Source organism: Dipodomys merriami, unplaced genomic scaffold (assembly GCF_024711535.1).
Source record: "Dipodomys merriami isolate MVZ:Mamm:240054 unplaced genomic scaffold, mDipMer1.0.p SCAF_28, whole genome shotgun sequence".
Lineage (NCBI taxonomy): Eukaryota > Metazoa > Chordata > Mammalia > Rodentia > Heteromyidae > Dipodomys > Dipodomys merriami.
In genome coordinates, this window is record NW_027204270.1 from 16,089,237 (window position 1) to 16,104,338 (window position 15,102).

At 37.3% G+C, this 15,102-nt stretch overlaps 1 protein-coding gene across 17 annotated transcripts in view; it reads left to right on the forward strand.

The window, feature by feature from the left end:
• Eif4g3 (eukaryotic translation initiation factor 4 gamma 3) overlaps positions 1 to 15,102 on the forward strand; it is a 234,209-nt gene that overhangs the window by 72,004 nt on the left and 147,103 nt on the right. For 10 of the 17 annotated variants that reach the window (XM_070037719.1, XM_070037734.1, XM_070037733.1 and 7 more), the window contains 4 exons: positions 4,538 to 4,558; positions 5,323 to 5,502; positions 6,231 to 6,345; positions 14,772 to 14,869. In XM_070037719.1, coding sequence (XP_069893820.1) covers positions 4,538 to 4,558; positions 5,323 to 5,502; positions 6,231 to 6,345; positions 14,772 to 14,869 — 414 coding nt within the window. The remainder of the gene's footprint in view (positions 1 to 4,537; positions 4,559 to 5,322; positions 5,503 to 6,230; positions 6,346 to 14,771; positions 14,870 to 15,102) is intronic. The other 7 variants (XM_070037720.1, XM_070037728.1, XM_070037723.1 and 4 more) reach the window with 1 other exon arrangement.

Here is a 15,102-nt window from a genome sequence, read left to right on the forward strand (position 1 = left end):
TTTCAAGGAATTTCTGGTTATACATTTGTTAGACATATGTTTTGGCTTTTGGTACTTTTCAGTAAGTAAAGTCTTGAATTAATAGCAGCTTCAAAAAGTATTGGTTACTAGTGTTATTACCCAAGAAGCCTTGGAAATATGATATAAATTACAACATCTTTAGAAGGAAACATTTCCTCTGGCTACTGACGTGGTTTTTGGAAATAGTGCAATCTAACTTCAAGCCAGTTTTTGTTTGTTTGTTTGTTTGTTTGTTTTGTCTGTCATGGGGCCTGAACTCTGGGCCTGGGTACTGTCCTCAGCTCTTCAGCTCAAGGCTAGCACTCTATCACTTGAGCCATAGCGCCACTAACAGCCTTTTCTGCTTATGTGGTGCTGAGGAATCGAACTTCAAGGCCTCATGCATGCAAAGTGAGCACTCTACCACTGAGCCACCTTCCCAGCCCAAGCCAGTTTTAAATGTAGCCCGTCTGTTTGGAATTACCCCCAAGCACCACCTCAAATTTCACATTATTTCAAATTATCGCTGGCACAGTCCCTTACCACTCCTGGCATACTGCTAAGTCCTTGGAAGAGAGGACTTAAAATATTGAACTGAGCTGGGCTCCAGTTGCTCACATCTGTAATCTAACTTCTCAGGAGGCTGAGATTGGAGGATTGCAGTTCAAAGCCAACTTGGGCAGGAAGTCCACAAGACTCTTACCTCCAGTTAATCAGAAAAATGCTGAGATGGAGGCATAGCTTAAGGTGGTAGAGCACCAAGCTATGAGCAAGAATATCAAGTGAACACGAAGCTCTAAGTTCAAGCCCCAGAACCAGCAAAACAAATCATTGAACTGCGGTTTAGGAGAACTTATATTCCACATGGCTCCCTGTTCTTTGCCTAGATCATATCAGCATTTTTTCAGTGACTTGGATAGATAACATGCTTGCCAAATGTTCTGATGATGATTTAGTTTTGTATTGTATAATGTAATTGTGATTTAATCTGAAATGATGAGTTGAATTTACCAGATAAATTTTTAAAGGAACAGTGAGCAAGATTTCTTGTATGAGTTTTAAAACAAAGCTATTTAAAAGTCTATTCAAAGGTGAAGAGTCAGGCCTATTGTATAGATTGGCTTTCAGGGTTTGGGATGAATATTGCTGGTACTAGCAAGTCAGTAGTAAAATAGGACTGACAGAATAGTTTTTATGAGAATAGTTCTTATGATTCTTGGTTCTATTAATGAATCATATTTAGCAAAAAAAAGACTTATTTTTCCCTTTCATTCAAAAACAAATAGTTCTGAGTGAGTGACAAGTACATTTTGAGCAGCACCCCTTTAGCCCCTCTGGTTTGGATATTGTGTTTGTTTTTCTATATCAGGAGACTTTGAGCAGTGTAACCAGGTTGAGAGAGAACAAGCTAGTTATAGGGTTACAGGGATAAGATGTGGGGAAGAGGGTAATTGGCTAGAGATTAAAAAAAGAAAAGAATGCTATGAAAGTTGACAGTGATGAAATCTTCAGGTAATTTAAGTATCTCCCACTTACAGAGAAGGATTTGACTTCATTGTGGTTTTTAGTGGTAGGTGTTGAATTAGTTAGATTAGGTAGATGAAACAGGTGCAAAAATATAGAGCTAATAGAAAGGGTAGGGTGAGAGATTTATTTAACTGTGAGGCAGAGCTGTCTTGAATTGTTAGTTTTATACTTGCCAAGGAATGTTTTATAGGACATTTAAACTTGAGTTAGATAGTTAGATGAAGTGACCTTTTACTGTGTCTGTGACAATAAGTTGTTTGACTCTTACCATGATTCTTCATCCTCAGCTGAGAGAGATTTCAAGCAGTTTGGGAAATCTATTCATATATTGCCTTCAGTAACCTGTGGTTTACTGCCAAATCTGAATTTCATGTACTATTATCACATATAATTTATGTGCTACTGAAGGGGTATAGAAAAGACACTTAACCTATTTTTCATTCTTTGCGTTTCCAGCTACTATACTTATTCTAGACCTATAGATATAAAATCTGTTAGTTTTTGTGACTGTGTATGCATGTGTTTTGTGGTATTACACTTCTAAGAGGAAAAAACAAGCGTATCCTGTAAACGTGTTAATGAACTGAGGCTGAGCCAAGAGCAGGTCTGTAAAGTGGTGTGCATAAACACATGAACAAGTTTCACTTTATCGGAGGAAGCATTCACTTTTTTTGTGTAGAAGAAATATATTTTCTTGAATAGCAATATGAATTTTATGAAGTAATGAATGGAGCCTTTTTCTGAGCAAGAGTCCGATGAGTAATAGTTGTGATATATATTAGTTATATACCTTCTTCATTTATAAAGAAAAAATTTCTAATTGACCACATTTGAAAATATGGAGATACTCCATTTCCAAAGTAATGTGTCCAACAGTCACAAGTACAGTCCTAGAACTCTTGTTTAAATTGCAGATGACGGACCTTTAGCAAATTATTTAATCTCACTGTCTTGCAGTTTCTGCATTTATCTGTCTAAGAGTTATCAATCGTTATACTTACCTTAGAGGTTTGCTGGGAGGAACTATCCATATGTAAGGTGTTGGAGATGGTACCTAGAAGCTAGTAAGTGCTATAGGAAGTGCCATTGTGTTCTTACCTAACAAGTTCTTTGTTTGTTTGGTTTGGTTGTGGGGTTTGAACTCTGGGCTGGGTGCTGTCCCTGAGCTCTTCCGCTCAAGGTGAGTGCTCTACCACGTGAAACACAGCACCACTTTCAGTTTTCTTCTGATGGCTAATTTGAAATGAGTCTCACGGACTTTCCTGCCTGGGCTGGCTTTGAACTGTGATCCTCAAATCTCAGCCTCCTGAGTAGCTAGGATTACAGGTGTGAGTGACTGGTGCCAGCTAAACAGTTCTTAAATATATTTCTACCTGGCTTCAAGGCTGAGATTGCAGTATGTAAAATTTGTATGTCAATGTAATCACAAATTTTGTTATGTTAGCTGTGTGGTGTAATTAATATGAGGAGTATCACTGTTTGTTATGAAATATACTAAGAATAGATTCATGCTATTCAGAAATCCCCTTGATAGTCACACTAGTTAATAATCCCATGCAAGATGCTGGTGCTTACACCTGAAATCCACCAAAAAGCTGGAAGTAGAGGTATGGCTCAAGTGGTAGAGCTCTAGACTTAAGCACAGAAGCTCAGGTTCAGCACCCAGGCTCTGAGTTCAAGCCTCAGGACCCATGAGCGCTTGCATGCACACGTGCATGTGTGCACACACACACTCCCCCCCTCCTCAGTGCTGTCCCTCAGATTTTTGCTCAAGACTAGTGCTCTACCACTTGAACCCCACAGCTCTATTTCTAGCTACTTGGTAGTTAATTGGAGATAAGAATCATATAGTTTCCTATCTGGGCTGGCCTCGAATGGGGATCTTCAGATCTCTGCCACAGAGTAGCTAGGATTATAGACATGATTCACTAGTGCCACCTGGCATGAGGCCTTATGACATTTTTGTGGTTTCTAATGTATTAACCACATATCTGCTATGTTGTTAATTGAAGTTCAAACTGCTAATTGGAAGTTTACTCTTAAATACTTCTGTTAGTAGCCAACACAAATTGTGTTGGTCACAGCTTGGTCAGAGGAGATGAGTAGGAGACTATTTCTGTAGCTGAGGTCCACCTCAGGTTCCTGGGATGTAAACTTTGCCTTTTGTGCTTTCTTTTCATCTCCATCAACTTCTCTATTTGGCTTCCCCCACTGCATTTCCCATTCAACTCCATTCTCCTGCTATATAGCTTTCTGTCGGCTGCTTTTCTGTGACTCAGCCTCTTTAGGGCTTTCTTTGCCCTGGGCTATGAAAGTTGAATGGGGATGAGCCTGGGTACCAGATTGCAGTTCTCCCACTTTAACACAAGGTGAAAAATTACTTATCCAGAAGGAGTGTCTTGATGCTTAAGAAGTAAGAATACCTGAGACAGCCCAAAGTTCAAAACTTGGCTTTATTTGCACTAGCAGCAACACTTCTATGAGAGTGTAAAACAATTTTGGAGATATTGGAGTTAAAATCACATTTTAATATTTTTGTAGCTCTCTATTGTAGAGCTGTATGATTAGTGAAAAGTTCAGTTATCAGCACTTTTGCAAACTATAATAACAAGCATTTTTATTATTTCCGCCCTCTGTCCAAGGTAGAGAATGGTATAGGGGGCATCCACAAGAGCCCAAAATAAGAATTAGTAGTCCAAACTACCTATGCTACTAAGCAGATGTTTCCTTTTAAGCTTCTATAACTTCTGGCTACTATTAGATATTTTTTGTCACTGGATTTATTTTCAATTATGTATACTTGGAATTTTGATTCCCTTATGTGCTTGAATTCTCAAGTAGAGAATTACCGTGCTGATTTTCTAGTTGTCTTTCTTCTCCTATTAGTACTAAATAGAAAGATAGTTTTTATTGAGCTGCATGCTGTCTGTCCTACCCCTTCCAACTGATCTGTAAGCTCTCCATTGGCTTTCTTCCTGTTTCCTGCTGCTTTCTTGCTTCGTAATTGAAGGGAGGATTCAGACCTATCCAGGTAACACACTACTGGTTCTGCATGGCTTCTGTGTTATTATTGCAGTAAGATTATTTGCTGAATGAATAAATTCATTTATGTTGGCAAAAGACTATTTGTATATTGCTTAAAGTTTTCTGTGAGAACCTTATGGTACTTGTTGACATTTGACAGATTTGGCCCTACTCATTTTAGAGCTTTTTTTTTTTGGCCTGTTGAGATTCTCCACTTTCATTGCTTGTTCTAGAAAGTAAAATTGGTTTCAGTTTAGAATGAAGTTGTGCTGTCTTTTTGACAAAGAAATCTTAGTTTAGAATATGACAATTTTATAGATAATTTTAATTTAGCTTGATGGAGTAGGATGAAAATTTTTGTGCTCAGATTTCTTGTTCTTCTAAATATTTTATGAATGACACATAAGTTATTTAGGGGACTACTTTTAATTTTTGCTGTTGATGTTGACCCATCTCTTCTTTATGAAAGAGTAATTGCTTTTCTAAAACAGAACTTTTAAATAAGAACTTTTAATACCTATAGTGCATGATCTTTATTTTAAATTAGCTAAGTCATAAAAGTTAGACTGCCCTACTGTTTTTAAATGTGCAACAACATTGATCAGAATTGGACTTAGCCATTATGCAATTTATTCATTCTCTTTTCATGTTCATTGTATCTCTAATTTAGATTAACCAGATTTTATTAGTGGAAAAAAGGTGAAAGCTAAGATAGTAAAATTTACATATTCCCCTCGTAAAACAACCAAAAATTCTCTCTCCCCTTCCCAGTTTTTCCAGAGGCCTCAAATACAGCCTCCTAGAGCCACCATCCCGAACAGCAGTCCTTCCATTCGTCCTGGTGCACAGACACCCACCGCAGTGTACCAGGCCAATCAGCACATCATGATGGTCAACCATCTGCCCATGCCATACCCAGTGCCCCAGGGTCCTCAGTACTGTATACCACAGGTAAAGTATCTATAAGGCCCATGTGATACTGCAATAAAATGAGAGGTGATCCAGATTTTCATTCAGAGGGAACAGGGAGGGTGGGTGATGGCACTGGTCTTTATGATGTCTAAATTCTAATTTGGTTATAAGTCTAGCCCCTTTGTCATCTTTCATAAAATTTTAAGGGATATTCATTCTTTTTTAAATTTTAATTTAATCAACTGCTCTAGAATAGCTTCAGTCATTTATGCTTTTTATGTTGTATTTTATTTTATTTTTTGCCAGTCCTGGGGCTTGACCTCAGGGCACTGTCCCTGCGTTTCTTTTGGTCAAGGCTAATACTCTGCCACTTTAGCCGCAGCGCTATTTCCAGCCCTTTCTATTTAGGTGGTTCTGAGGAATTGAACCCAGGGCTTCATGCATAGTAGGCAAGCACTGTACCACTAAGCCACATTCCCAGCCCTGTGATACTATTTTAATGTCATTAACATTACCAGCCTGTAACCATTTTACAAGAGTTGATGACTGCTTATGTGCTGATTTGTTGTATGGCTTTACTTAAGGCACATTTGATCATGCTCATTACATCTGGATGGCAAGCAAGCATTTTGAATGTGTATGACTCCCATACCTTCTTCATGTCATTAAAATGATATCTCTTTTCTACATGAAGAATACTCACATTTTTCTGTAGCTACCTACTTTGTGGCATGTACAAATGTCTGTACTTTCTTTATCTCTTTTAGTACCGTCATAGTGGGCCTCCTTATGTTGGGCCCCCTCAACAGTATCCAGTTCAACCACCGGGGCCGGGTCCTTTTTATCCTGGGCCAGGACCTGGGGACTTCCCCAACGCTTATGGTAAGTAGATAAAATCTAGCACCTTCTGCTAGTTTGTTGTGTTCTGCTAGTTTGTTGTATTCATTGTGCTTTTTGGTGGGCCAGTTTAAGCTTTAAAGTTTATGTTCAATTTGAAAGCTACCTTTTTTAGGGAGTGGTTTACAGAGTATTAGAAGGATATATTTAGTTTAGAAGCTGCTATTCTTTTTTTTTTTTTGGTCTGGTCATGGGGCCTAAACTCTGGGCCTGGGCGCTGTCCCTCAGCTCTTCAGCTCAAAGCTAGCGCTCTACCATTTGAGCCACAGCACCACTTCCGGCTTTTTTCTTTTTGCTTATGTGGTGCTGAGGAATCAAACCCAGGGCCTCATGCATGCAAGGCAAGCGCTCTACCACTGAGCCACCTTCCCAGCCCAAGAAGCTGCTATTCTTTAAAAAAATTATTTTAATGGTGATGTGCAGAGGGGTTAAAGTTACTATTGAGTACATTTCTTTTTGAACAGTATCATCCCCTCCCCCCCATTTTCTCCTTGTTAATTCTGCTGGATAGAGACCATGAGTTAGATTTCTGATATCCATGCTATCAAGTCATGGATATTTACTGCGTTTTGTTAATAGGCTAATTATACCTTATCCCTTGTCCTTGATTTCTTTTTCTCCATTTATTTACCCTCACTTTTCATCAGAATGATTTTGCTAATGTTTTTCTTTCCTGCTATAAGGTTGTAATGTCCACAAAAGCTGGGAGTTTGTTTTGTTTACTGCTATATCTTTAGCATCAAAAATAGTGACTGGCAGGCACTTAGAGTATGTGCATGGGATGACTGAATATAATTTAGTCAACGTGATTTTTTAACTGCAAAACTGTGATAAAATGTCTCTTTCTTGAGGTTTTTATGATTTATTCAGACTAGAATCCCTCAAAATATTGTTTCCTTTCTCTTCCTTCCTTGGTTAGTTCTTTTCTTGGTCCCTCTCTTCCTCCTTTACTCCCTTTATTCTCTCTTTCCCTCCCTCCACTATTTTAATTAGCATACACTAATAGTACAAGAGAAGTTGCTTGTGGAAATTCTATAGATATATACAGTGTACTTTGAATAATTTCACCACCTCTATTACTATTATGTTCCTCTAATCTTTTTCCCTCCCCCTTTCAAATACTGCCTGGTAGGTTCCATTTTACTCTCTTGATATGTGTGTAACTTATATAAATTCTCTTTACCCCTTGTACTCTCTCCTTTTCCCCTCTTCCTCTTCTGGCAGACACTCCTCCAGACGGCCCCCTTTTATCTGATCATCAGCATCATCAGCATCGGCATTATTTTAGGTTGTGTTCTGCATATGAGCAAAACCATGTGATATTTAACTCACTCAAGTTGATGATCTCTAGTTCCATCCATTTTCTGCAAATTGCATAATTTCATCTTCTTAATGGCTGAATACTTCTATATGGTATATGTACACCACACTTTCTTTATCTGCTCATTGGTTTCTTCAGTAAACATGGATGTGCAGGTATCTTTTAGATTAGCCTTCATTTCGATATATGCCCAAGAACAGTATGGCAGGGTCTTATAGTATATCTATTTTATGTTTTTTTGATAAACTTTCATTCTGATTTTCATTGTGGTTGTACTAGTTTACATTTCTGCCTGCAGTGAATAAGGGTTATTTTTTTCCTGCATGCCCTCTAGCATTGCTTCTAACTGGGATGAGAGGAGTCTCAGTGTTGTAGCGATTTGTATTTCCTTTATAACTAGGCTGTTGAACATTTCTTCATGAACTTGTTGGCCATTTGTACTTATTTATCTAAGAACTGTCTGTTCTGTTCATTTGCCCATTTTAATAATTGGATTATTTGTTCTTTTAGTGGCTTAATTTTTGAGTTTTTAGTATATTCTGGATCCTTCATCTGTTGAGTAACTAACAAAGATTGTTTACATTTTATGGATTTCTTGATTTTGATACATTTCTTGTGTTTTGTATAAAGGCCTTTTAATTTGATAGAATCCAATTGGATAATTCTGAGCCATTGGAGTCCTATTGAGAAAATAATTGTCAGTGCTTAGAACTTACAGTGTAGTTTCAGTGGTCTCGATTTCAAATTAAGATCCTTATCCATTTGTAGTTTCTTTTGTACAGGTAACAGATAGGGGTTTAGGTTTAGTCTTGTGAGTGTAGATAACCTCTTCTCTAATGTATTAGTTTTGAATTCTTTGTCAAAAGTAGGATAACTGTAGATGTATACATTTAATTCTGTGACTTTTTTTTTCCCGGGGGAGGGGGTCTGGTCATGGGGCCTGAACTCTGGGCCTGGGCACTGTCCCTCAGCTCTTCAGCTCAAGGCTAGCACTCTACCACTTGAGCCACAGCACCACTTCTGGTTTTTTTCTTTTTGCTTATGTGGTGCTGAGGAATCGAACCCAGGGCCTCATGCATGCAAGGCAAACACTCTACCGCTGAGCCACCTTCCCAGCCCCTTCTGTGACTTTTTGATAAGAATTACTTTTGTTATTTGAGATCATTTATGTTTTCATATGAATATTTGTTTTTCTCTTTCTATGAAGAATGAAAGGATTTTGATGGGAATTGATTCTATAGATAGATTTTGGTACTATAAACATTTCACAATATTAGTAATATCAAACTGAATAAGGGAAATCTTTCATTTTTCTGATATATTCTTTAATTTTCTCCAGCCTTTTATAGGTTTCATTGTAGAGGTTTTTCACCCCCCTCAGTTAAGTTTATTCCTAGGGTGATTTATTATAGCTATTGTAAATAGCTTTTGGGGGGTGGGTGTATAGAAAAGGTACTGATTATTATGTTACTATGTTACTTCTATAGTCTGTAATAGTTCTAAGAATGTTTATCAATAAGAATTAGGATTTTTTTGTGGATTTTTTTTGGGGGGGGGGTTGATCATGGGGCTTGAATTCTGGGCTTGGGCGCTGTCCCTGTGCTCTTCAGCTCAAGGCGAGCGCTCTGCCGCTTGAGCCACAGTGCCACTTCCGGTTTTCTAGTGGTTTATTGGCGATAAGAGTCTCACAAACTTTCCTGCCTGGGCTGGCTTTGAATTGTGCTCCTCTGATCTCAGCCTCCTGAGTAGCTAGGATTACCTGCGTAACAGCTATTGAGATGATCGCGTGATTTTTTTTTTTTGTCCTTGATTTCAGTTTATGGTGGTATATTAGTCATTAATTTTGTATATGTTGAACTGGCCTTGCATCTCTTCAACAAAATCAAGTTGATTGCATTATTATAATCTTTTAAATTAGGGTTGTGGAATTCTTTTAGCAAATATTTTCTTGAGGATTTTATATCTGTTCATCAAAGAAATTGTTTCATGCTTTTTCTAGTCATTTTTGTTTGTGTGTGCTTGTCCAGGGTAATACTGGCATTATAGAATTAATTTAGCAGCATTCTAACCTTTTTATTTCATGAGACAAGTCTCAGGAGCATTGTTGTTAGTTCTTTAAAGGCCTGCTGGAATTCAAAAGTGTTCTGTGCTCTTCTTTGTTGGGAGACTAGATTGTCTCTTTAATTCCATTGCTTGTTACAGGTCTGTTGAAGTAAATGGTTTATATATTCTTTTGCTTTAAATTTGATAGATCAAATGCATCTAGAATTAGAATTTGTCTTCAGAGTATTTTCTAATGATCCTTTAGATTTCATTTGTATAGTTTACAATATTAGCTTTTTCATTGTAATTTTATTTATTGGAGCTTCTTCTTTTTGTTAGTTTGGCTAATGGCCTGTAAATGTTTTTCTTTAAAAAAATTTTTTTTGATTGGTTGTGGGGCTTGCACTCCAGCTGGGTACTCTCCCTGAGCTCTTTTGCTCAGGGTTAGTACGCTACCACTTTGAGCCATAGAACCACTTCCTTTTTTCTGGAGGTTAATTGAAGATAAGAATCTCATAAACTTTCCTGCCCAGGCTGGTTTTGAACAGCAATCCTCAGCTCTCAGGCTATTAAGTAGTTAGGATTATAGGCATGAGCCACTAGTGCCCACCTTGGCTTGTTGTTTTTGTCCTAGGAACTTGTGGCTCATCATTAAGCTTTTTATTTTATCTTTATTTTTTTTGCTGGTACTGGAGTTTGATCTTATTTGGCTAGTACTCTACCACTTGAGCCATGGCTTTCTGCTAGTTTTTTGGAGATGAGTCTCTTGGACCTTTCTGCCTGGGCTGGTGTCTTAGCTGCCTGAGTAGCTAGGATTACAGTCATTTGACACTAGGGCCTGAACTCTGAGGTAGTTGGGGTTTTTGTTGTTTTTGTTTATTTTTTAATGTGTTTATAGCTATAGACTTTGCTCTAGTGCTGCAGTTTCTGTATTCCAGAGATTCTGATGTTATTTTCTCATTATCATTAGATCTAGGATTTTAATTTTTTTTATTACAGGGTTTAAAATTTAAGTTACAGTTCTATAAGTCAGATTATATAAGTTCCAGTTCTATGAGTCCGAGAGTACAATGAATGATCCGAGGATCCAAGTTTGAAGTTAGCCCAGGCAGACAAGTCTAAAAATTAGTTGGAAGTAGAGGTGTGGCTCATATTTAGTGATATGGTTGTATATTGTTGGATAAAATTAAAATTTTGGTGCCAACCTGTATATCTGATCACTATCCCTGTCTTTGTAGTGTGTGTGACATTGTACTAGTTTGTAGAATGTAGTAGATTTTTGCTTGGAGTTTTATTTATTTATTTATTTTTATACTAGTTTCCTAATACCATTTGTTGAAGAAGCTATCTTTTCTTTATTTTCCCCTCCTTCCTTTCTTCCTTCCTTCCTTCCTTCCTTCCTTTCCTTCTTTCTTTGCTTGTCGATCGTGGGGCTTGAACTCTGGGCCTGGGCACCCTACCACTTGAGCCACAGCACCAGTTCCAGCTTTTTTCTGCTTATGTGGTGCTGAGGAATTGAGCTCAGGGCCTCATGCATGCGAGGCAAGCACTCTACCACCGAGCCAACTTCCCAGCCCCTTGTTTGGAGTTTTATCAATGAGAAGAAACCTTAAATACTCTAAATCTTTCATAATCATAGGCAAAATAAAACAAGAAACACTGTTATTACATTTAAAAATTTTTAGCAATAAGACCTTTAAGGAGAACTGCCATTTACTATAATATGTATATGAAGGCTATTTTATAACAAAAGTGACCCAAATAATTTAAAAATGGGAAGAGTGCTTTATAAAACATTCAAGTTGGGAAATGTATTGGAGTGTGTGTATGTTTCATGGTTAATGCATAAATTTTACCACTAACCTTTTATATAGGCTGGGCTTTGAGAAGCACTGGCACAAATTGGATCAGCAGTATTGTCTACTACACCTATTCAACTCTGCCATTGCAGTATTCTAGCTTCCATAGGTAGTAGATGAACTACATAAAGGGCTACTTTTCAGTAAAATATTCATTAAAGAAATAGTGATAGGCTGAATTTTGCCCCTTGACTGTAGTTGATGACCTACCAATCTAAACAAACATGTGTTTACCTCATGCATTAAAAAACCTGAGAGTCAGGTGCCAGTGGCTCACGCCGCCTGTAATCCTAGCTATTCAGGAGGCTGAGATCTGAGGATTGCGGTTCAAAGCTAGCCCAGGCATGAAAGTCCATGAGACTTTTATCTCCAATAAACCACCAGAAAACCAGAAGTGGCTCAAGTGGTAGAGCACTAGCCTTGAGCTGAAGAGCTGAGGGACAGTGCCCAGGTCCAGAGTTTTTTTTTTTCGTGTGCTGGTCCTAGGACTTGAACTCAGGGTCTAGGCACTATGCCTCAATTTTTTTGGTCAAGGATAGTGCTCTATCACTTGAATCACAGTTCTGCTTCTGGCTTAGTGCTCTATCACTTGAATCACAGTTCTACTTCTGGCTTTTTGCTTGTCAATTAGAGATAGGAGTCTCCTGTCCTGACTGGCTTCACATTGCAAGCCTCAGATCTCAGCCTACTGAATAAATAGGATTACATTCTACTAGAATGAAAAATACTTTCAAGTATTCTTGACTGTATCAGAATTTTGATTAGATTGTAAATGAAAGCTATTTTTTAATACGGCAGATGTTCTTCCTCTCATAATGCCCACAAATGGGAAGATGTAATGTTTTATGAGTTAACTTTCACCTCATCAGATTGGCATTACCCTGTATTGCAGGTGTATGAAGAGTAGCATTTTATTGGATGTATGTGTGATATACAAGCCTTTTTTCCAATTAGTTGGCTCCAAAATGTTCCATGTGACAAATTATTTCTTAAAGGAGATAGGTCACCTTTTGGATCCTATTTCTCTTAGCTTGAAAAATATGGCAAGGGTGAGCAGATTGTGTTGCTTATCTGGCAGCATTTGAAACTAATTTTAGGGGGTTTGTTTTCTCAGTTTAGGAACAAATGACATAATAGTATAGTATAGAATTGGTAATTTGAACTCTGCTTTGGGAATAGTTGACTTTACTGGAGGATTATTAAGGCTTTTTGTTTGGTTTTATGTTTTATATTGAAATTTGAAATATTAGTCATGTCTGACTTAGATCTTTTCTAAATCAGACTCAGCAGACCTGATTGGTATCTGCAGAATTTTCATATAGCAAATCATGCTTCTTCATAGACAGTTCCACTCAAAGATTACTAAATTGGTGGTAGGGAGATTGATGATGATCTCGTTTTAATATGTATATTAGCTCTACTACATTCATACACATTTCTCATTGTTATCTTTAGTCACTTATTCAGCCTCTTATCAAAGGCTAGTTCTTCCTGTGTGCATTCCATCCCATCCTGGCACATATTAATGCCATTATCCCTAACAGTTAACAGTTCTCTTTTTCAGTTTTCTCACATTGTCACTCCTTTTTAAGCTGTCTCTTAGATTAAGTCTATTAGTAGTATAAAAGGAAATGTTTTATTCTTGTGCTTGAAAAAAAATTTATACTCCATCTTGCCTAATTATAACCTTATTTCTGTTTCCTACTTATAAGTTATTTAGCTCCACTGTATGGACCTTACCCCATTCTGAATAGAATTTATCTGTTCTCATGGTTTCATTCTCTTTCACTATTGCAATCTTTTGAATCTGCCAGTTCTCCCGACAACATGTTAAGATTGCCTATCATTTCTTCTTCGACACGTCTTTATCATTCAACTTAATATCCAACAAAGTTAAGCACTCCCTCATTGTACAGCAGTTTTCCTCACTTCAGCCATTGTTTTGGTTTTACCTCCCATCTCTCTCTCTCTCTCTTTTTTTCCCCTTTCAGTGATTTTTTTTTTTAATTGTGGAAATACTGTACATGGGCAAGATAATGAGTACATTTCTTATCAAGCATTGTTGCCTCCTCCTTTGTTTCCCCTTCCCCCTTTCAGTGATTTCTAACAAGGATTTCATTTCAGGTTTTGATTCTGACTGTGCTCATTTCCTGAGTTACACAGTCGTGTGATTTAGAAATTGTCCATATTCTACTATTAGGATAGGTCTTCATTTGAAGGTGTATAGTAAGCATCTTAAACTTTATTTAAAATTGAACCTTGATTTTTCTGTCCCAAACTCTTCTTTCTTGCTTTGCTTCACTTTGTTCACTTGCTCTGGTGGAGGGGGGAGGCAAACAATAGTTTTCCTGAATCTTCTTTTATACCGCTAGCAAATTTTTAGGATCTTCTTTCAAAATATGCAGTATCTGACTTTTTCTCCCCATTTCTACAGTATGCATTCTGGTTTTATTATCAGAAATTGAGTCTAAATTTTGAATGTCAGAGAGTTCCTTTGAAGTACAGGGGGTTGGGTAAGAACATATTTGAGGTAGATGAACAAAATAGTACATGAACAACAGCAAAACATTAATTTCCTTCGATCTGATTGAGATTGGTATACTCAAGATAAAGCACTAGAAAAAGGCTATGACTAGAATACAGCAGAAGTGTTAGAAAATGTACTTTAGTATTTGGACTTAGTTTTAGGCTTCCTTGTACTCAAGTTTTTTTTTATAAATCTCAACATTAGAACATTTCTTAAGCTTTATGTTACTCCCTGTGGCAGTTATTCTCCATAAATAAGAATTAGACTAATCATGATGATCAATAGATATATTTCCCTCTGCCTTTGAAAAGGACACCACAATTCCTTCCTTAAGACTCATTGCTGTAGGTGGTGGGCTTTCAGAATAAGATTGTTTTTCTTAAAGCCATGGTATAGCACAGTTCTTGTTTAGGAAGACAGGTCTGGCATCAATCTGTAACTAAGTACTTAGTTGTTTCTGTATTGAATTTTATGACTATTGAAGACATTATATAATTTGGAATAATTTCTGAACCACATTAGTAGCAGGAAGAGAGAGGAGATAATTATTATTAGTTTTTTTAATTTTAAAAGGAATTATCTAGAAACACTGCCATTAATAGTCCTATAGTGCTTGACAAAATAACTGAATGCTTGTTTTCATTTTGTTCTAATTCTTTAGGAACGCCTTTTTACCCAAGTCAGCCAGTGTATCAGTCAGCACCTATCATAGTGCCTACACAGCAACAGCCCCCTCCAGCCAAGAGAGAGAAAAAAACTGTAAGAGATCTTCATTGATTTTTCTTGAATTGGAATGTCCATTCACTTATCAAACAAGTTTATCCAATCATTATTCATCTTAGTTTACAAATGACTGGGCCATTTGTAATTATTTCCCTGTATCATCACCACTTACTTTAACCTGGGGTTCTGATACGGGCATAGCACTAGAAATTGAATATACTGTTTTCTTAATATTGCATTTTGCCATTCACTGAGGTAGGTGCACTATA